This window comes from Rhinoraja longicauda, unplaced genomic scaffold (assembly GCF_053455715.1).
Source record: "Rhinoraja longicauda isolate Sanriku21f unplaced genomic scaffold, sRhiLon1.1 Scf000125, whole genome shotgun sequence".
Classification (NCBI taxonomy): domain Eukaryota; kingdom Metazoa; phylum Chordata; class Chondrichthyes; order Rajiformes; family Arhynchobatidae; genus Rhinoraja; species Rhinoraja longicauda.
Window position 1 is genome coordinate 260,611 of NW_027601343.1, and position 22,936 is coordinate 283,546.

Consider the following 22,936-nt stretch of genomic DNA (forward strand, 5'->3'; position numbering starts at 1 on the left):
ATCATCTGCAAATTTGCTAATGGTACTATTAATCCCTTCATCCAAGTCATTAATGTATATAATAAATAGCTGCGGTCGCAGCACCGAGCCTTGCGGTACCCCACTAGTCACTGCCTGCCATTCTGAAAGGGACCCATTTATCCCCACTCTTTGCTTTCTGTCTGTCAACCAATTTTCTATCCATGTCATTCTCCTACCTCCAATACCATGTGCTCTAATTTTGCCCACTAATCTCCTATGTGGGACCTTGTCGAAGGCTTTCTGAAAGTCGAGGTATACCACATCCACCGGCTCTCCCCTGTCAATTTTCATAGTTACATCCTCAAAGAATTCCAGAAGATTTGTCAAAAGGATTTCCTTGCTTTCTCATATATATTTTAATGAACGCTGGTGAATCCTGCACCTGACGATAACGTGCATGTTATGATTCCTATCTTCAAAGCTCTTTGATCTGTTTGTTCAATCATGGGTTTGCTGGTCGGGATGGTACCAACAGTCCTGGGTTGAATTTTTCAGCTATCTCCATAACTTTTAATGAACTTCAGAGTGGCCTGAAAGGGACATTTCACGGCATTTATCACCTCCTCCCGGAACTTCCTCTGTGTGACCGCATAAATAAACGTGTTGGTGCAGGAGCTGAATAACTGAAGCATTGTTCCTAGGTGGTCCAGCATAACATCAGACAGATATGGTGCAATATACCAACCAGTAATTCGCTGAATTGATAGAATGACCACCCGTGTCATCCATAACAGGATAAAACTGGCCGATATGGTGAAGAGCAAAGAGATGGATCTTCTTCGATTCTTCATCTCTGGGTCGTCCTTCCCCTCCCCGCTCCTCTGCCCCCTCAGTTTCCTGCGGACTGCACTGGCCATCAGGATGTGCCTGACAGTGACAGCATTGAGCAGCAGGATCAGCACGAAGGGGACGAGTGGGGTTAAAATGCGGTGCCCCCAGTCAAAGGCTGCCCACACTGGCGAAGTCATGAAATCAAATGATACCATGCAGAATCGTGACCGGTACGTGAAGTACCAGGGGATGTTGGTGAACACACTCAGCACACTCACCACTGCAATAACGATGGCTGCACCTTTCTCAGTGCAGTATCTTGTCTTCAGCTTCTGGAAGCAAATGGCCGCCATACGGTCGAAGGTGAAGGCAACAGTGAGCCAGACGGTGTAAGATACGGACATGTAACCCACGGTATATACGATCTTGCACCCGGGAGGGATATATATGTGAACTATGTTGATGAGAATGACCTGAAATACGACGACAAGTACATCGGCTACTGCCATTGCCACAAGATACCAGGTGACACCTTTCGAGAGTCCACACCGTCCGCGTGATAGTGTTACAATTGCGACCACATTAGCTGTAAAGTTGAAAAAAAGCAAACAACAACAAAATTGACAAGTGAAGGCGAGCAAATGGAGTCATTGTTAAGTATTACACAATTTCTGAATTTCAATACTTTCACCAAGTTTGCCACAATTCCCATTTGTCCCTCACCAACACATCAGTCTTCACCTCTTCACTTCTTGACTTTTCTGAGTTCATTTCTCGGGATGGAACAGTGACCGAAATCCATTCTAGAAATCTGTGTTATCGAGAGTTCAGGCGCAGTTTGACTTGATGGGTTAGTTTCAACTGTGGCCACATTTGATGAGAACATCTTTGGATGTCAAGAGCTTGTTTAGCAACATAGAAAAGCATTGAATGAATCATATTACATTGCAGATAATGACAGTGAAAAATTTATGTCAAGAGTCACAGTCATACAGAACAGAAACAGGCCCTTCAGCCCAACTTGTCCATGCCGACCAGGATGCCCCACCTACATTCATTCCACCTACCTGCATTTGCACCATATCTCACTCAACCTTTCCAATCCATGTAGCTGTTCAAATATATTGTCATAGTACTTGCCTCAACCACATTCCTCTGACAGATCTTTCCATATACCCTCCAAACACAGTGTGAAATTGTTACCTCACGGATTCCTATCAAAATGTTCCCACTCACATTAAAACCTTTGAACTCTGGTTCTTGATTCCCTTACTCTGGTTAGCATTTGTCCTATCAGTTCCCCTCATGATTTTGTTCGACTCTGTAAAATCATTCTTCAGCCTCGTGCACTCCAAAGTATGAAGTCCTTGCCTGCCCCACCTCTCCACATAGATCTGACCCTCAAGTTCGCACAACTCTTCTGTGCGCTTTTTCCAGCTTGATGACATAAATTCTAAAGCAGGGTTTCCAGAACTAAATATAATACCCCAAATGCATCCTCACCAACATCTTGTACAAATGTGACATAACATCAAAATTTCAATACTCATTACCTATCGCTCGGACTTCACTCTTTGGAGCGCAAGAGACTGAACAAAATCATGAGGGGAATAGATAGGGTGCATGATGTATTCACCCTTTCAGTAGGGGCTCAAGAAACAGAAGACTAAGGTTTAATATGAAGACAAGGTTTTAATAGGAACCTGAAAATTAACTTTTTCACACAGTGTTGAAGACTAATGTAACAAAAGCCATCTTGACCACAGATTCTTCCTGTGATGCCACTTTCATGGACTTATCTACCTGATGCCAACATCTCTATGTTCCACAACTCTCCCCCTGGCTCTTCTATTCACAGTCAGACCATATCCCTCTGAATATCCCTTCCATGTACCTGTCCAATTATCTTCTTAAATATTGTTATAATACCTGACTGAACTACCTCCTCTGGTAGCATGCTGCCTATACCCACCAATCTATGTGTAAATAAGTTATGTTTCGGTGTAAAAATGTAACACCTTACACTTATCTACATTAAACTCCATCAACTATTCCACAGCCCACATGCCCAGCTATCAAGATATTGCTATGATTTTTTATGAACATCATGCTATCTACAATATCACACTCTTTGGTGTCATCTACAAATTTATTAATCATGCCTTGCACATTCTCATCAAAATTATTTTTATAAACCACAAACAGTAATAGACCCCACACTGATCTCTGAGGCAAACCGCTTGTCACAGGCCTCTAGTTCCAAAAACAATCTTCCTCCATCTCCCTGTGCTTCCTTCTTTAAAGCCAAGTCTGATCCAGTAAGCTAGCTTTCCCTGGAATGCAATCTAATCTTCCAGAAAAGCCTTCATTTGGAACCTTATCAAATGTCTTGCTGATGTCCATAAAGACAACATCTACGACTTTGCCCTTGTTAACATTTTTGGTTAATTCTTCATAAAATTCAATCAGATTTGTGAGACGAAATTCCCATGTACCAACCATTCTGAGTGTCCACAAAAAGACCCTATTCATTGAAGTGCACGTATATTTTATCCCTAAGAATCTTCACCATTAATGTTCGGCTCAGTGATCTATAGTACCCAGGCTTTTCCTTGCACCACTTCTTAATTAGAGGCACAACAATAACTATCCTCCATTTGGCACCTCCTCTGTGTCTAATAATGATTCATTTATTTCATCCAGATCTCCTGTAATTTCTTCTCCAGCTTCCCACCATGTCCTTGGATATATCTGATCAGGACTGGGAGATTTATCTAACTTCATAGGCAATAATATGTCCAGTACCTTCTTCACCATGATAAGAACTGCACTTCGGACATCTTCATTAACTGGCGCAACCTACAAATCTTCAGATCTTTCGCAACGTTAAAAACACCGGGGAAATATTTAGGTATCACACGTCGTATTCTCGTATACATTATCTATCTATTTACTTATAATACATCACATTTTCTGGGTACATTGTAAATAACCAGCAGCACCTAGACATCAATAAATACATCATTAGTTTGGATCCAACGCCCGGTCAGTACAAACCCAACAGCGAGGGATGAAGGAGGCTGACCCAATCAGACTGAAGCCTGGCAGATGTGGCAGAGAGGCAGCAAGTAAATCAGGGAAGGAGAGAGGAATATCAGTGGTCAGTCAGAGCTGAATAACAATCAGAAATAATCGTAGCTTAAAAAAATCCAACACCAAGTTCCATATCAGATCTGCCAAGGTGGCACTGGTCATAATGACTTACACAGAACTCCAACGACGGCAAGGATGCGGTAGTAGTAAGGTCGAACCCCTATTAGAAAATTGAATAGAAGATCGAATCGCATGTTTTCCAACAAATCACAAAGTCCTCCAACAGGGAAGAGTTGTAGCTGACACTCTGCATCCACTCACTCTGTGAAGGTCTTTATTTATACAGGCGGGTGGCATCCACAGGGGCCATAGGGTGACGTGATCATTGTTAGTTACCGGGCTCAGAATAAACGCATTACCGAATTAGCACCCTCTGAAACATCAATTAGCAAATGAACAACAGGCTCTGGCGCAATACACTTGGTATACTACAGTGGGATGGAAACTCAAGGTCAATGAACTGGAAACACAAAGGAAAGTGTTCACCATATTCTACCTGCTACGGGTTTGTAAGTGTCCACTAACACCTTCTTCACTCCCCCATCCCCGTAGCTTTACCGCTTAACACGTCTTCCGTGGGTACGCTTCCCAAATAAATACAGTATATAGATACATGATAAAGGAAATAACGTGAATGACATTTATTGCAAGATGAAGCCAGTAAAGATAGTCCAAGGGTCTCCATTGATGTAGATAATAATTCATTATTGTTCTCTAGTTGTGGCAGGATGGTTCAGTTGGCTGATAACAGCTGGGAAGAACCTGTCCTTGAACCTAGAGGTGTGCGTTTTCACACCTATACCTTTTGCCCGATGGGAGAGGGAAGAAGAGGGAATGGCCAAGTTGTGACTCATCATTGATCATGCTGCTAGCCTTGCCGAGGCAGCGTGAGGTATAAATGGAGTTAATGGAAGGGTGTTTGGTTTGTGTGGTGGTCTGGGCTGTGTCTACAATTATCTGCAATTCCTTGCAGCCTTGGATGGACCTGTTTCGAAACTATGCTCTGATTCATCCCGATAAAATGCTTTCTACAGCATATCTACGTTGAATAGAATTTAGTGAGAGTGGTTGGGGAAAATATTTTATAGGTATCTGAGGGGTAACGTTTTCACGCAAAAGGTGTTGGGTGTCTGGAAGAAACTGCAAGAGGAGGTATTTGAGACAGGAGTGCAACATTTAAGAAGCAACTAGACAGGTACATGACTTGTTTAGATGGGGCACGTTGGTTGGTGTCGGCAATTTAGGCCAAAGGTCCTGTATCCATGATGTTTGACTCTATGATTCTCTATGACTCTGTTCCATCTGAAAATATCTCCAGTTAATATTTGCCTTTGAAATTTGCTTATTTCCACAAGGCGATTCTACAGTTCCTCTTCTGATGTGAGTGTTGGAAATGAAGCAAGGATGGACAGGAATGAGGTGGGAATGGAGAGAGGAGGGAGGTGTAAGGAGGAGCTAGAGTGAGTGAAGAATGAAGGGTGTGAGGGGGCACTGGAGAGTGAGGGTAGGGAGTGAGGAAGGAATGGAGTGAGGATGGAATTAAGTGAGGTGGAATGGAGGGAATAAAGGGAATGAGACAAGAATGGAGTGAGATGGGAATGACGTGGGGATCTTGCTGAGTGGGGGGTTTCACAAGTTAAATGTGGAGCTGTTGCCTCTTTATAGAATGAAGGGAGTGTGTGGTTCCACAAGGCAAATCATGTCTGACGAATCTTATAGAATTTTTCAAGGATGTAACTAGTATAGTGGATAAGGGAAAACCATTCGATGTGTTATATCTGGACTTTCAGAAGGCTTTCGACAAGGTCCCACATAGGAGATTGGTGTACAAACTTAAAGCACACGGTATTGGGGGTTCAGTGTTGAGGTGGATAGAGAATTGGTTTGCGGACTCGAAGCAAAGAGTAGGAGTGACTTGGATAGATTAGGCGAGTGGGCAAATGCATGGCAGATGCAATATAATGTGGATAAATGTGAGGTTATCCACTTTGGTGGCAAGAACAGGAAAGCAGAGTATTACCTGAATGGTGGCCAATTAGGAAAAGGGGAGATGCAACGTGACCTGGGTGTCATGGTGCACCAGTCATTGAAAGCAAGCGTGCAGGTGCAGCAGGCAGTGAAGAAAGCGAATGGTATAATAGCATTCATAGCAAGAGGATTTGAGTATAATAATAATAATAATAATAATAATAATAATAATAATATTCATTTATTGTCATTGCAACGAGTACAACGAAATTAAAAAATAGCCAATCCTGACGGTGCGTACAAACATATATGCAATAAATGCAAAAACAAATAAATACATAAATACAATTAAATACAATTATGTTAAGTACAAAGATTTTTTAGTGTTGCCTAGTGCAAAGGTAGTGTTCAGTTCTCGTATGGCCCTGGGGTAAAAACTGTTCTTAAGTCTGTTTGTTCGGGATTTTATCGACCTGAAACGTCGACCAGAGGGCAGATGAACAAACAGACGGTGGCCGGGGTGGGATGGATCTTTTATTATTTTGCCTGCTCTACTGAGGCAGCGTAGGCTGAACAGGTGCTCCAGGGAGGGCAGTGAGCAGCCGATGATTTTCTGGGCCGTCGTGATGACCCTCTGAAGGGCCTTCCTGTCCTTTTCTGAGCAGCTGGCATACCATGTGGTTATACAGTATGCCAGCACACTCTCGATGGAGCAGCGATAGAAGGACAACATGAGCTTCTCCTGCAGGTTGGTTTTCCTGAGGATCCTCAGGAAGTGGAGTCTCTGCTGTGCCTTCTTTACTGTGGTGATGGTGTTGGTAGACCAGGTGAGATCCTCTGCGATGTGCGTACCCAGGAACCTGAAAGCTGGTACCCTTTCCACACAGACCCCATTGATGTAGAGTGGGTCGTAATCTCCACTGGTTTTCCTAAAGTCAATTATAAGTTCCTTTGTTTTGGAGGAGTTCAGGACCAGATTGTTCACTGAACACCATGCTGCCAGCCTTTGGATTTCATCCCTAAAGGCTGTCTCATCTCCTTCTGAGATGAGTCCAACCACAGTCGTGTCATCCGCGAACTTGATGATGGTGTTGGTGGGATGGGTGGGGGCGCAGTCGTGAGTGTAGAGGGAGTAAAGGATGGGGCTCAACACACAGCCCTGTGGTGAGCCGGTGCTCAGTGTAATGGTGGAGGAGAGGTGAGGGCCTATTTTGACTGTCTGGGGGCGGTTGGTCAGAAAGTCCTTGATCCATTTGCAGATGGTTTGGGAAAATCCAAGGTCGGAAAGTTTGGTGACCAGTCTGCTCGGGATGACCGTGTTAAAGGCAGAGCTGAAGTCGAGGAAGAGCATCCTCACATAGCTCCCCTGGTGTTCAAGGTGGGTCAGTGCAGTGTGAAGAGCAGTGTCGATGGCATCCCCTGTAGACCTATTTGCTCTGTAGGCAAACTGGTGTGGGTCGAAGGTGGGTGGGAGGCTGGCTTTGATGTGCTGCAGGACCAGTCTCTCGAAGCACTTTGTGATGACCGGTGTGAGTGCTACCGGACGGTAGTCGTTAAGACTGCTGATGACAGACTTTTTCGGCAGTGGGATGATTATGGCGGACTTCAGGCAGGGAGGGATGGTGGATTTTAAAAGGGACAGGTTGAAGATTTTTGTGAAGACCTCAGATAATTGGTCTGCACATTCCCTCAGCACTCTGCTGCAGTTGTACAGGGCCTTGGTGAGACAGCACCTGGAGTATTGTGTACAGTTTTGGTCTCCTAATCTGAGGAAAGACATTCTAGCCTGAGAGGGAGTACAGAGAAGGTTCACCAGATTGATCCCTGGGTTGGCAGGACTTTCATATGAAGAAAGACTGGATAGACTAGGCTTATACTCGCTGGAATTTAGAAGACTGAGGGGGATCTTATAGAAACATATAAAATTCTTAAGGGGTTGGAGAGGCTAGATGCGGGAAGATTGATCCCGATGTTGGGGAAGTCCAGAATCAGGGGTCACAGCTTAAGGATAAGAGGGAAGTCTTTTAGGACCGAGATGAGAAAACATTTCTTCACACAGAGAGTGGTGAGTCTGTGGAATTCTCTGCCACAGAGGGTAGTTGAGGCCAGTTCATTGGCTATATTTAAGAGGGAGTTAGATGTGGCCCTTGTGGCTAAAGGGGTCAGGGGGTATGGAGAGAAGGCAGGTACAGGTTACTGAGCTGGATGATCAGCCATGATCATATTGAATGGCGGTGCAGGCTTGAAGGGCCGAATGGCCTACTCCTGCACCTATTTTCTATGTTTCTATGTTTTTGCACCAACAGAAGATTCTCCATGACATCCTCAGAAGGCAGTGGAGGCCAATTCCCTGGATGCTTTCAAGAGAGAGCCTGATAGAGCTCTTAATGATAGCGTAGTCAGGGGGTATGGGGAGAAGGCAGGAACGGGGTACTGATTGTGAATGATCAGCCATGATCACATTGAATGGTGGTGCTGGCTCGTAGGGCCGAATGGCGTACTCCCGTACCTAGTTTCTATTGTCTATTCCGGAGTGATCAGTGGGAAATAAGTTCACTTGCATCATTGAATATTTTACTAATGGAACTTTTCTGTAAAAGAAAGAAAAAGGTTCTCGATTTTGCAATGGAACCTCCTGAACCAGCATACGATGTGTGGGTCCACAACTCATTGCCAATGTAGTTTCCTTATATTGGAAAGGATGCCACAGCATGGGCTTAGCATAGGTTCACTAGACTGATTCCTGGGATGGTGGAACTGGATTTGAGAAGGGGCAAGGTTGCCCAGGCCTGTCTACATTTGATGTTGGAAGTATTAACAAAAATTGTATTGAATTCCACAGTTTGAGAGGGTGGGATGAAACATTTATTAAGGTGTGGCAGAAATATTTCTTTATTCAGTGGATGATGAATGAGTGAAATTCTCTCTCACACCAAGCAATGAAGGACAAGGTTCAGAATGCATGACAGAAGAAAGGGGAAAGTGCTGTAGATTCCAAAGGGGTTAAAATAATAGCATTAAAGATAAATCATCCTCCAGCTCTTGCTTCATGCAGACAGGAGCTGCTTTACTCATCGAGGAGTTGTGAATGGAACTGTTCATTGTGCAATCATTAGTGGATGTCCCACTTCGGGCCTTATGATGGGAGGAAGGCGACTGATGAAGGTGTTCGATATAGTTGGTTCCCAGACGCTGCCCTGGGGTACTCTGGCAGTGATGTCCTGGATCTGGGTTGTTCATCCAATAAAGATCAAATCCCTTCATTGTGCAAGTGATGAATCCAACCACTGGTGTGATTTCCTTTTGGTGCTCATTGACTTCAGTTTTACCATGACACCCTGATGCCACAGTCAGTCAAATACGCCCTGACACAAATGACAGCCTCTCACCCCACTTCTGGAATTCAGCTCTGTGATCCATGTTGAGACCAAGGATTGGAAGATATCTGGAGCCATGTGGTTCTAGCAAAGTCAAATGGACATTGGTGAGGAGGTTATCGGTGAGTAAATACAGTTTTTTTTAGCACTGTGGAGTGATAGATAGTGTGGGTTTCAAGTTCCCAGATTTACATTCAATGATGATGAAGGGAATTGGGGGATGAGGGAAGGGAGTGAGGTGAGCATGAAGTAACATGGAAATGATCTGTGAAGAAATGAAGTGCTTGTTTTCATCAGCAGTGGTACAGATGGAGATATCTGAGATACCATGAACAAACTTTAGAAAACTTTGTTAGGCCATAACTGGCATTTCATGTGCAGTTCTGATGGCTACACTGGAGCAAAGTTATGAGTGCATTGGAGAGTATACAGCAGAGATTCACGAGGCTGTTGCTTGGATTTATATACATTTGTAGAGATAGATTGGATGAGTTGGGTTTGTTTTCCTTGGTGCAGAGGAAGCCGAGGAATGACCTGATGAAGCTATATGAGGGGAATAAGTTGGGTAGGTGGTGAAAACACCAACAATGTAGGGATGAATGTGTCGGGTTGTGCATGGGGTGTCAGTCAAGCAGGCTGCTCTGTCCTGGATGGTGTTGAGCTTCTTGGGTGTTGCCCACGTCCAGGCCCATGCAAAGCATTCCTTCACACATCAGCCTTGTGCCTGGTGGATGGGTGTCAAATGGTGTCCTGTCAATGACACTCCAGGTTACCTCAACTATCTGGACTTTTCCGAAGGATTGCTTCATTTCCACTAGTGGTTTTTATGCAAAGTGTATGTGGTTTAATGGATTGGAGGAGGAATTTCATATCATCCTGCTGGAATTGGGGGAAATTGCCAGTTTCTTTGACTCCAGCCTGGAAATTCCTCTGTTATAATACAAGCAGGTCTCGAGGATTCTGTTCAATGATGGTGAGAGAGCTCCTCAAGGTTACAACAAAAATAAGTTTAATGAAGTATTGTGAAGTACAGTGAAAATATTCCTAAATAATTAAATAAGTCACAAGTCTCATGTCCTTCTGCTCATCGGGTCTTCACTGATAAGAGCAGTGGCTAGGAGCTACAAAGCTCAAGGCCTTCTGCCCGTTGGTACTCCGGCTTGTGATAGCCAGTCTGAAGAACTCAAGGATCCCGGCGCCGTTCCGATCATCACTAGCATGTGCAGTAGGTGGAAGGATGTTGAGAGGTGGTGAACTGCAGAGCGATCTTGGAGTGTGTGGCCACAGATACTTAAATGTATCAGCAAAGGCTATTAAGGTGTTTAAAAATGAGTGAATGTCTTTCCTAAAACCTTTAATTTATGATCAATCTAATACATATTGCCATGACAAAATAAAACATAGGTATTTGGCATCGCAGGTTGCAACCTGATAGATAACACTGGCACTGGATCCACCAGTGAATCCAGCTCTGGGACAAGCTGTGCTGAGAGGCAGGATGCACTTCACATCTGGCTCCTCACCATTTGCCTTTTGTTGAACCGGTTTCTGTTTAATTTGTTTTTATTTTAACATTTTACGTCACTTTTGTTTCCTTTCATGAATTATGTCAATTTATACTCTCCATGATTATCAGAGACATTTAATAACAGTGATGGTGCGTCAGAGAACACCGTGGTGTCAATGGCCACCAGGCCTGTCTGGGGGAAGGGGTGGGGACATCAGGCTCCACCTTCTGAGGCCTAGTTAATGCTGGAGGCCTGCTCTGCCTCAGTGAATGGTTCAGTCCACAGACCTCCAGTACAATGGGTCTTCGTGTGCCACAGCAGGTATGTGTGACCATTGGGATAAATACAGGGGCTGAGTACTGCCAGGGTTGGGTTATTGACAGATCCAGCCCAGTGTGTGTGGACTTGTGTAAAAAGGAGATGACCTCTGACAAACCATGATCTCCCAATGTACCCTGCTGTCTACTTACAGTGTCATTGGGTGCAATATCACGTTTCACAGAAAGGAAGATTGGGAATTAGCAGAACTAAAGGGAAATTGCCGCGGGAACATTACAATTACTTTGCGTTCCCATTTGGAGAAGTAAAGCGGAGTGAAGTTAATTCCTTAAATGATGAAAGGTGAGATGTAGTAAAATAGTGTGAAGTGCTGGAGAAGTTTGTGAAGCTGAGGGCAGAGGTCCTCGGAACTGGCAGGAAATGTCCAAGGATCCTGAGGGTAATAGATGGTGAGAGAAAGCAAAGGCTGCAGAACTTTATTGAACTGAAGAGGTGAACTGGTGGGGGTCAGGATGGAAAGACAGGAGCTCTGGCAGAGCAAACACCTGCAGTATTCAACTGGAGTGTGTGAGAGGATAATGTGCTCGAACCTCTGGAGTAGGACTTGAACCCACAACCACAGCTCAACACGGATGGCTACAAATGACCACTTAACATGTTCATTTTGGACTGAAATGCTTTCAGATTGAGCGTGTATCTCAAACATTATTTACTTTAATCCATACATTTCATATCCCACATTATAAATTTTCAGTGAAAAAACAGACCATGTTGATTAATTACTTGTTGTTCATCGCTTCAATTAACACATGATATTGGGGAGATTTTGCTTTTGTGGGCTTGTGTGAAGTCAGTGATGGGAGGTGGAAGTTTTCTTTTCCATCTCTTCCAGTCGTCAAGGGGGTAGAAGCAGTAGAGTTGGAGAACCAGGCACCAACTTTCCACCAGCTGTTTCACACTGGTCCACAAAGCCATGTTCAACCCTCCATCCCATTGCGCAACCTATTTCCACCAATTGATTCAAACGCCTTAATTACTGTCTGTGTAATTCATGTCAATGGAGCCGTTTACTACATTATTGACGGCATCTTATCAAAGCTTGTTAAATAAAAGCAATTCTCCAATCAAAGCACGGGTAAAAAGCTTTCTTTATTTTCTCAAATATATTGAATAAATCCTGGTAAATCCTGCACCTGATTACAATGTGCATAAATGCGGATTCTCAATTTCAAACCTCTTTGTGTTGTTTCTTCAAACAGTGATTTGCTGGTTGGGAACAATAACATTACCACAGTGCTGGGTTGAATATTCCAGCTCTGACCCTTAGATTCAGTGAAAGTCAGGATGGCCACAAAGGGGCATTGGTCACTGTAATAATGTCGGTTAAGGGTCTACATTCTTGAAACAGGACACTATTGCCTATGAGGAGATGTGGGGAAAGCTGGTTTCTTCGAAGGACTGGTCGACAGCCACAACTCTCTGCAATTGCATGTGATCTTGGGCAGAGGAGTTGGAAACCAAGTGGGGAGAGGATGCTTTGTGCGGCACATGTGCAGAACAAAGTAAGTGTTGCTGGAGACATACCAAACTTGCTTTGTCTTCTGAGGGAGAGGGTTGGTGTGCTTACTTGGCCGTAGCTTCAATGTGGTTGGTCTAGAACAAATTGTTGCTGATATTTAAGGCTGGGAACCTGAAGCTCTTTACCATCTCATCTTTTGGTGATGAGTTAAATCTATCTTCTCCGTCATCATTCTCCACATCCGCTCAGCGGTTCTGGGATTTCGCAGCAGGTTTTCCTGGGCGTGAAGAGTAATAATATTATAAACATCCCTTCTGATAAATATTTCCCATTGAAAGTTGCTAAACACTCATTTCTGGCCGATGTGCTGCTGCCGGAGGGAAATTGGTTGGAATTTTGTGACAGAAAGAAGCGGAGAGGTTTAAGACGGTGTGAAGGAGAATGGAGATATTTCAAGACTGGACGTCAATGGTGCAGATAGGGAGGTGGGGTCCAGGAGTCAGTGCAAGGCTCAGTGCTGGGACCCCAGTTATTTACAGTGTATATTAATGATTTGGACAAGGGAATTGAATGCAACATCTCAAAGTTTGCGGATGACACGAAGCTGGGTGGCAGTGTTAGCTGCGAGGAGGATGCTAGGAGGCTGCAGAGCGACTTGGATAGATTGGGCGAGTGGGCAAATGCATGGCAGATGCAATATAATGTGGATATATGTGAGGTTATACTCTTTGGCGGCAAGAACAGGAAAGCAGAGTATTACCTGAATGGTGACCGATTAGGAGAGGGGGAGCTGCAACGTGACCTGGGTGTCATGGTGCACCAGTCATTGAAGGCAAGCGTGCAGGTGCAGCAGGCAGTGAAGAAGGCGAATGGTATGTTGGCATTCATAGCAAGAGGATTTGAGTTTAGGAGCAGAGAGGTTCTACTGCAGTTGTACAGGGCATTGGTGAGACCGCACCTGGAGTATTGTGTGCAGTTTTGGTCTCCTAATCTGTGAAAAGACATTCTTGCCTAAGAGGGAGTACAGAGAAGGTTCACCAGATTGATCCCTGGAATGGCCGGAATTACATATGAATAAAGACTGGATAGACTAGGCTTGTACTCGCTGGAATTTAGAAGACTGAGGGGGGATCTTATAGAAACATATAAAATTCTTAAGGGGTTGGAGAGGCTAGATGCGGGAAGATTGTTCCCGATGTTGGGGGAGTCCAAAACCAGGGGTCACAGCTTAAGGATAAGGGGGAAGTCTTTTAGGACCGAGATGAGAAAACATTTCTTCACACAGAGAGTGGTGAGCCTGTGGAATTCTCTGCCACAGAAGGTAGTTGAGGCCAGTTCATTGGCTATATTTAAGAGGGAGTTAGATGTGGCCCTTGTGGCTAAAGGGATCAGGGGGTATGGAGAGAAGGCAGGTACAGGTTACTGAGCTGGATGATCAGCCATGATCATATTGAATGGCGGTGCAGGCTCGAAGGGCCGAATGGCCTACTCCTGCACCTATTTTCTATGTTTCTATGTTTCTATGAGTCACAAATTGTTAAAATGGTGTAGGGCAGGTTGAGGTGTCCTGATGTTGGTGGGAAGGGACTGGACTGGGACAGGGTCAGGGAATGAGGAGATACATTCAGTGGGGCTTGAACAGGCAGAAACAGTGGCCTCCTGGACAGTCCTGTTTGTGGAGATAGAAGCAGGAATGACGGGGCTGAGGCGCTCTCAGTTTGGAAACTGTGGAGGGGAATATCCTTGTGTGATGAGATCTGTGACGATGCGGGACCGGTGGCATGGTGTTCGTTGGTGAGTTCATGTATCAGGGGATGGTACAAGGTGTCTGTGAGCTGCCAACTGGCCTCAGCTAGAGGTCAGTCCACCAGACTACCACAGAACCACCTTGTCTGCAGATTTGTGGTCAGTGTGAAGTGTGTGGAATGAGGCCCACTGGGACAGGCTGAGGTTGGAGTGTGTTAGGGGAGTGAAGAAGTCCAGGTGGTTAATGTGATGGCAATTGGAAATGAGAAGGTCAAGAGAGGGTGAAAGATCACAGGGGATGCCCATGAGGAAGGGCCAGTGAGAAATCCGTGCCAAAGAAAAAGGTGGCAGAAGAAGATCTTAACATCATAATGGGCTTAGAACCCGGTGAGGTGTGGGAACAGGGGTACAATGTTGATACCTTTGCTGAGGACTGTCCACTCAACATGAGAAAGGGGGAGGTCATTGAAATAGTGAATACCAGCAGAGTTTGGAGGTGGGAAAGGCAAGGGTGTCAAAAGAAAGAGAAGAGTGTTATTGAGAGGGTTTTAGTTGGTGTGGAGGGGGGAAGGGGGAGGGTGGGGGGGGGGGGAGCATGGGGGGGGGCATGGAGGGGCACTTGATGATGTGCTGGGAGTGTGGTTAGGAAATTGCAAGGGTGATATCTAAGTTTATGCTTTAATTTTCTATTGTCACATGCACAGAGGAACTGTGAAAAGCTTTGTGTTTATGCTTACTGTACAGATCAGATATACTATACTTAGATACAATCAGTTTATGCTCTAGTACAATGGATAAAGCGAAGGGGCAGATACAGAGTACAGAATATAGTTCTCAGCATTGCAGCATCGGTTCCTTCAACAAAGAATGAATGAATGAATGAATGAATGAATGAATGAATGAATGAATGAATGAATGAATGAATAAGTTTATTGGCCAAGTATGCATATACAAGGAATGTGCCTTGGTGCTCCGTTCACAAATGACATCACAAACATACAGTTAACAATTAAGAATGAAGCATAACACATCAAAACCATAAGGATACAACATTACGGTCTAAACATGTGGGTGAAAATAAAACAGAGCAAAAAGAAAATCAACCAGAGCAAAGTCCAATGTCCTCTATGGGGTAGAGGTGAATCGAACAGTACCCTGGTTTATGGAACGACCAATAACAAGCCCAATAACAGAGAAAAAAGCAGTTCCTGAGCCTGGGGGAGTGTTCTTTCAAGCTTCTGTACCTTCTGCCAGATGGGAGCAGAGAGAAGAGGAAATAACCAGGTAGAACAAATCTATAACTCTGTTGGAGTCAATGGTGGGATGACCGTTCTGTGTGATGGACTTCGCTACACCTACAATTCTCTGCAATTTCTTACATTCATGGGCTGAGGGGTTCCCAAGCCAAGTCGTGATTTAACCTGATATGAAGCTTTCTATAGTGCATCTGTAGAAGCTTTTAAGAGTCACTAGAAACATGCCATATTTCTTTAGTCTCCTCAGGAAGAAGAGGAGTTGGTGTGAACCAAATGTAATTCATTAGGAACCTGATCCACGTCTTTAGATTTAGGTTTAGGATTTAGGTTTATTGTGTCAGTTCTGTCTTTTCTAAAACTATTTAAAAACTAATAGAACTATGATCTCATGTGTTCCCCCAACTATGGTCAGTCCTTCCCCCATCGACATCTCAGTCACTTGTTCTGCCCTTTGAAAAGTTTAACTGTGTGGTGCAGTCCCAGGGAGGTATAAGGTGTAACTGTGTTTTGAAATCCCAGTCAATTGTAAGATGTATCTGTGGTGCAGTTCCAGGAAGTCCAGACACAATATCACTATGTTTGCTATCTCATTCCTGTTTCACTCTCTATCTTCATTCTGTACTGGTTTAAATGTGTGGTGCAATCCCTGAAAGGTGCAACGTGTAACTGTCCAGTACCTGGCCGTCCCAGTGAATTCATGGAATCATTCAACATGGATACAGGCCTTTCCTACCAACATGTCCTTGCTGACCAAGGTGCCCATCTATACAAATCAATTTGCCTTAGTTTGACCATGACCGTCAAGAATTTTTCTGTTTCATGTACCTGTCCAAATGTCTGCTAAATGTGATTATTGTACCAATCTCAATCACTTTCTCGGGCATCTCGGTCCATATACCCACTACCATCTGGTGAAAAATTTGCCCCTCAGGTTACTATTAAATCTTGCCCCTCTCACCTTAAACCTATAGCTTCTAGTGCTTGATTCCCCAGATTTTGGCATCTTTCCTGCAGCACGGTGGCCATAACAGACCATCAACTCGGTATCCCAATTTCTGTATGCATTGCGTTGATGGATGAATCCCAATATGCCAAATGCCTTCTTTACCAACCTGTCAACTGGTAGTGCACGTTCAGGCATCTATGTACTTATACTCCAAGATTCCTCTGTTTTGCAATACACCAAGGTCTTAGCTTTCTCTATAAATGTTTTACCCAAGTTGGATTTCGCAACATGCAATAGCTTGCAAAGTAACGTGAACTAAACTTCACTTCCCATTCCATGACCAACTTAATAAAGACACCACTGTAATTCTTGATAACCTTCTTTACTGTCTACAACACCATCTATTTTAGTGTCATCTGCCATCTTTCTCTTCCAAATCAATGATGTAGATGGCAACCAACAAAGGACCCAGCACCAACCACTGAGGCACACCACTGATCATACATGGCCCTCCAGTCCAATAAACAACCTTCCACCATTACCCTCTGCTTCTTGCCATGAAACCAATTATGTATCCAATTAGTCAGCTCACCGCGGACACCATGCGATCTAACCTTCCAGAGCAGCCTACCTTGTGGAACATTATGAAAGGCCTTGCTGAGTTCCAAAGAGACTATGTCTACGAACCCAGCCTTATTGATCTTCATGGTTACTTTTTTTTAAAATTCAAACATTCGTGGGACATGATCTCTCCCGCACAAAGCCATACTGACTAAGTCTAATTCCCTGTTTATCCAATTTCAAGTATATCTTAACCCTCAGAATCCCTTCCAGCAAATTAATCTGAAAGTAAGTTATCGCTAGTAAGTAACTCAGATGTTAGGTTTATCGTTCGATAGTTCCCAAGCTTTTCTTTACAGCCTTGCTAAACATAGACACAACCTCAGCCATCCTCTAGTCTCCTTGCGACTTCACCTGGTGTTAATGATGATGCATTTCTATCAGCCAGGGCACCGACATTTACTTTTCCTACGGTCCATTTATGTCTTTGAGGAGCCTATTCTCTCCCTGCCAGCTCTCTCACTATTAATGTACTTACAATATTTCTTTGGATTCTCCTTAACCTTTTCTGCCAAAGCTATCTCGTGCCCCTTTTTTGTCCCCATGATTTCATTAAGTAGACTCCTGCATCCCCTGTGGTCCAGGGATTCCCTTGATCCCAGCTGACCTGTGTAACCCATGCCTGATTTTTTTCATGACTACGGCCTCAATATCTCATTTTATCCAGTGTTCCTTACTCCCACGAGCCTTGCTCATCACTCTAACAATAACTTCTAGGCCTTGAACTCTTTGTATATTGCTTTTTAATGTCTCCCACTTGCTAGGTGTCCCTTTACCAGCAAATAACCTTCTCCAACCAACTTCCTGGCACTTAGTTTAGACATGACATTTGCAAAGCTCCTGCACATGTCTTTACAGTGGTGCCACAACATCTTCAGCTGCCTGATATTGCACCTGCGATAGCATTATAAGTAACATAGATGTAGGTAAGAATGACTTGAAATAAGACTATCAGTAGATTGTCTATTACCAGTGAGGTTCCATGGGGTACAAGACTCCATCCATTGTCTTTGGTAATTCAGATGTAAACGTTGATATTTGCAAATGTTATAAATAATGCCCATGTGGCTGATATTGAGGAGAAAGGCTTTAGACCACAGGAAGGGATCAATGGCGAGGAAAAGGACAAATGTAATTTGTTCAGAGATGTGTGAGGTGACGTGTATGGGGAGCTGTAAGAAGGCAAGGGAATGGCCAGTAGGTGGGAGGATGTTGAGGAGTAGGGAAATGACCACTACAAGGTGGTGCCGGAGTGTGGTGACTCTTCTGAACATTGCAATGGAACCTCCTGTCTGAACCAGCACAAGGAGTGTGGGGTCCACAACTCACTGTCAGTGTAGTCTCCTTATCTTGGAAATGATATACATGACACAGCAGGGGCTCAGCAAAGGCACACCACACTGATTCCTGGGATGGTGGACCTGAATCTGAGATGGGGGAAAGTTGTCCAGGCCTGTCTACATTTGATTTTGGAAGTATGAACAGAAATCGTGTTGTAAACCACAGTCTGCGTGGGTCAGATGAGTAATGTACAGTAGAAACATTTCTTCTTTCAGAAGTTGGTGAATGTGTGAAATTCTGTCTCACTCTAAGCAATGAAAGACAAGGTTCAGAATGTATCACAGAAGAAAGGGCTCTCAATACATATGGGGTTAAAATAATAGCACTGAAGAGAAATCATCCACCAGCTCTTGCTTCATGCAGACAGGAGCTGCTTTTCTTGTGGAGGAGTTGTGAATGGAACTGTTCATTGTGCAATCATCAGTGGACATCCCACTTCGGTCCTTATGATGGGAGGAAGATGACTGATGATGGTGTTGGAGATAGTTGGGTCCCAGACACTGCCCTGGGGAACTCTGGCAGTGATGTCCTAGGTCTGGGTTGTTCCTCCGTCAATGACCAAACCATCCTTCATTGTGCAAGTGATGGTAGCGGTAGCGCAGCGGTAGAGTTGCTGCTTTACAGCGAATGCAGCGCCGGAGACTCAGGTTCGATCCTGACTATGGGTGCTGCACTGTAAGGAGTTTGTACGTTCTCCCCGTGACCTGCGTGGGTTTTCTCCGAGATCGGTTTCCTCCCACACTCCAAAGACGTACAGGTATGTAGGTTAATTGGCTGGGTAAATGTAAAAATTGTCCCTAGTGGGTGTAGGATAGTGTTAATGTACGGGGATCGCTGGGCGGCACGGACTTGGAGGGCCGAAAAGGCCTGTTTCCGGCTGTATATATATATGATATGACTCTAACCACTCTCGCAGTCAATCATATACGGCCTGACCCAAATGACAGGCTCTCACCCCACTTCTGGAATTTAGCTCTTTGATCTTTTCCCTTCACTTTTCTTCACTTTGATCTTTTCCCTTCACTTTGAACCTATGGTACTCGATTCCCCTATTCTGGGCAAGAGACTCTGTGCATCTACCCAATCTATTCCTCTCATGATTTTGTAAACCTCTATAAGATTCCCCTTCATCCTCCTGCGCTCCATGGAATAGAGACCTAGCCTACTCAACCTCTTGCAAAAGCTCACACCCTCTAGTCCTGGCAACATCCTCGTCAATCTTTTCTGAAACCTTTGATGCCAGTGTACGTTTGGAAGAAAGACTTTTCGATTTAACGAACAAAAAGGCAGGTATAGCTGGGGCCCATGCGTGTGCCCATAGCTGCATCTGTAACTTGGAAGCAATGAGAGTAGACATAAGTGAAGTTGTTGTGGGCGAGGACAGGTTCTGCCAGGCGGAGGAGAGTGTTAGTAGAGGGAAAATGATTTAGGACTCTGTTCAAGGAAGAACTGGAGGAACTTGAGACATTCCATGTAAGGGATGGAAGTGTAAAGGGACTGGACATCTATGATAACGATGAAACAAGGGGGGCCAATAAAATGTATGATCAAGTTGAGTGAGGTGGGAACAGTGGTGTAAAGTGTTACTGTGTAGTGTAGTCCCAGGCTTTAGTTGTGAGGTTCAACTCTATGTGTCGGTCCCAGGCTTTAGTTTTAGATTTATTATTGTCACATATTCCGAGGTACAGAGAAACTCTTTGTTTTACATGTTGCCCAAACAAATTAGGTAAACCAGACATCAATAGAATCAGTTCAAACTCAAGGACGTTATTTTAGGGTTAGAGATGATGAAGACTTCCTTTAGTCAGAGGATGATGAATCTGTGAAATTCTTTGCCAAAGAAGGCTGTGGAGGTAAAGTCAGTGGATATATTAAAGGCAGAAATAGATTATTGATTAGTACGGGTGTCAGAGGTTATGGGGAGAAGGCAGGAGAATGGGGTGAAGAGGGAGAAAGAAATCAGCCATGATTGAATGGCAGAGTAGACTTGATGGGTTGAATGGCCTAATTCTACTCCTATCACTTATGATCTTATGATCTTAGTTACCAGGCTCAGAGTAAACACATTACACTTTGGCACCCTCTGAAACATCAATTAGCAAATGAACAACAGGCTCTGGCGCAATACACTTGGTGTACAAGAAGTGGGATGGAAACACAAGGTCAATGAACTGGAAACACAAGGTCAATGAAGTGGAAACACAAAAGAAATTGCTCACTATATTCTACCTGTTGTGCGCTTGTATCAGTGACCACTCCTACCTTCACCCCTCTCCTGCCCCCACTAAATTTATCTCAACGTATCACTCTGAAGAAGTGTCCCGACCTAAAGCGTCGCCTATCCATGTTCCCCAGACTTGCTACCCGACCCGCTGAGTTACTCCAGAAACCTGTGTCTCTTTTTCTAACCCAGCATCTGCAGTTCCTTGTTTCTCCTATTGTATCTTTTGCTGGGGACATCCCTCAGAAAGAGTTACCACAGCTTAAATATTAAAAGACCATTCTATAATGCATGGGGGAGGATAGAACAGACGGACAAGCTGCCTGAAGTCTCAGTTCCATTTGTTATCTCTTGACTCTACCTTTGACACTTTATTTGGTTTTATTGGATTCATACAATATATCATTTAATAACATTGGAAAGCATGCAAACAAAAGATTCTCACTGTATATTAGTACATGTGACAACTATAACCCTAAATTCTAAACCTAAATCTAAACCTACACATATTTCTGGCCTCTGAGATGCTTTCCCTGATACAGGCTCCTTTTATTCTAACCAGAGCCTCAAAATCAAAGGTTCAATGGCACTTTATTTGTTACATGTAATGAGGTACAGTGAAATTGATTTTTGTATATAGTTCAGTACATATCGTTATGCATAAGCACTTAGCTATATTTTGTATAAGAATCTCAGATACCATACGTTGTAAATTAATTTCTAAAACTTCCACTTGCCGAGCATTCATTTCCCTTGTAAACCAACCTTCTTCAATCAACTATTGCAATCTCGTGTCTACTTATTTCAAAATTTGTTTGGCTGCAATTTGGAACTTCAAGATCAGTTCTGTCTTTTCTCTAACTATTTAAAAACTAATAGGACTATGATCACATGTGTTCCATCAACTATGGCCAGTGCTCCCCCACTGACACCTCAGTCACTTGCTCTGCCCTTTGTAAAGTTTAACTGTATGGAGTGGTCCCAGGGAGGTATAAACAAATCAGATAAACCAGACATCAACAGAATCAGTTCAAACTCAAAGACAATAGATAGAGCAGCGGGATGGATACAGAGTGTAGAATATAGTTCTCAACATTGTACCTCATTGTATCACATCTGTTCCATAGACAAATTTCAATGCCCTAACAGGGGTAGAGGTAAATTGGACAGTATCGTTGCTTATGGATAGACTATTCAGAAGCCTGATAACAGAGGGAAAGAAGCCGTTCCTGAGTCTGCTGCTGTGCTCTTTCAAACTTCCATATCTTCTGCCGGTTGGCATCAGGGAGAAGAAGAAGGAATGACTGGGGTGGAACAACACTTTGATTACATTAGCTGCCTTACCAAGGAAATGTGAGGCATTCATGGAGTCAACGGTGGGAAGTCTGGTCCACGGAATAGATTGAGATACCTCTGCAGTTGTCAGTTTCTTGCGGTCTTGAGCAGAGCTCTTTCCAAACTAAGCTCTGATGCTAATTGGGGAATGTACTCCACCATGCTCTTGAGGTAAATAACCAGCTCCTTCATCTTGCTGACATTGAGAGAGAGGTTATTGTCAGGACACTATATCACCACGTTTGCTACCTCATTCCTGTCTTCACTCTCTTTCTTCTTCCTGTACTGGTTTAAATGTGCGGTGCTAATCCTTGAAGGTCCAACGTGTGACTGTGCAGTACCTGGGAGACCCAGGGAATTCATGGAATCATTCAACAAGGAAACAGGCCTCTCCTACCAACAAATCCTGCTGACCAAGATGCCAATCTTTACAAATCCATTTACCTTAATTTGACCAGATCCCTCAAAAATCATTCTGACCATGTACCTGTCCAAATGTCTGCTAATATTATTATTATTGTACAGGTCTCAACCACTTCCTCTGCCAGCTCATTTGATATTCCCACCACACTCTGTGTGAAAAAATTGCCCCTCATGTTCTCATTAAATCTTGCCCCTCTCACCTTAAACTTATAGCCCCTAGTTCTTGGTTCCTCAGCTTATGGTATCTTTCCTACAGCGGGGTGACCAAAACACAACACTCCAAGTGTGGTCATACGATTAACTTTTACATTTGCAATACAGTATCCCAATTTGTCTACTCAATGCATTGACTGATGAAGCCCAATGTGCCAAACGCCATCTTCACTAACCTGTCAGCCAGTAGCAAACTTACAGGGATCTATGTACTTGTACTCCAAGATTCCTCTGTTCT

At 43.9% G+C, this 22,936-nt stretch overlaps 1 protein-coding gene across 1 annotated transcript; it reads right to left on the reverse strand.

Annotated features, from left to right (window-relative positions):
* Positions 1-512: 512 nt before the first annotated feature.
* On the reverse strand, positions 513-17,785 carry LOC144590092 (putative G-protein coupled receptor 139). The gene is made up of 3 exons (XM_078394956.1): positions 17,644-17,785; positions 9,042-9,251; positions 513-1,378 (listed from the first exon to the last, which is right to left on the reverse strand). The coding sequence occupies exons 1-3, from the start codon at positions 17,783-17,785 to the stop codon at positions 513-515; spliced, it is 1,218 nt and encodes a 405-aa protein (XP_078251082.1).
* Positions 17,786-22,936: the final 5,151 nt, after the last annotated feature.

What these genes read in the sequence shown, in the direction of transcription:
- LOC144590092 (XM_078394956.1), bottom strand. Translation starts at nt 17,785, where the DNA reads ATGGGTTACACAGGTCAGCTGGGATCAAGGGAATCCCTGGACCACAGG. An exon ending in GGAGAATCCAAAGAAATATT is followed by an intron (nt 9,252 to 17,643) that starts GTAAGTACATTA and finishes CTGTGGCATCAG; the next exon opens with GGTGTCATGGTAAAACTGAA. An exon ending in CTCCCATCATAAGGCCCGAA is followed by an intron (nt 1,379 to 9,041) that starts GTGGGACATCCA and finishes TCAACTTTACAG; the next exon opens with CTAATGTGGTCGCAATTGTA.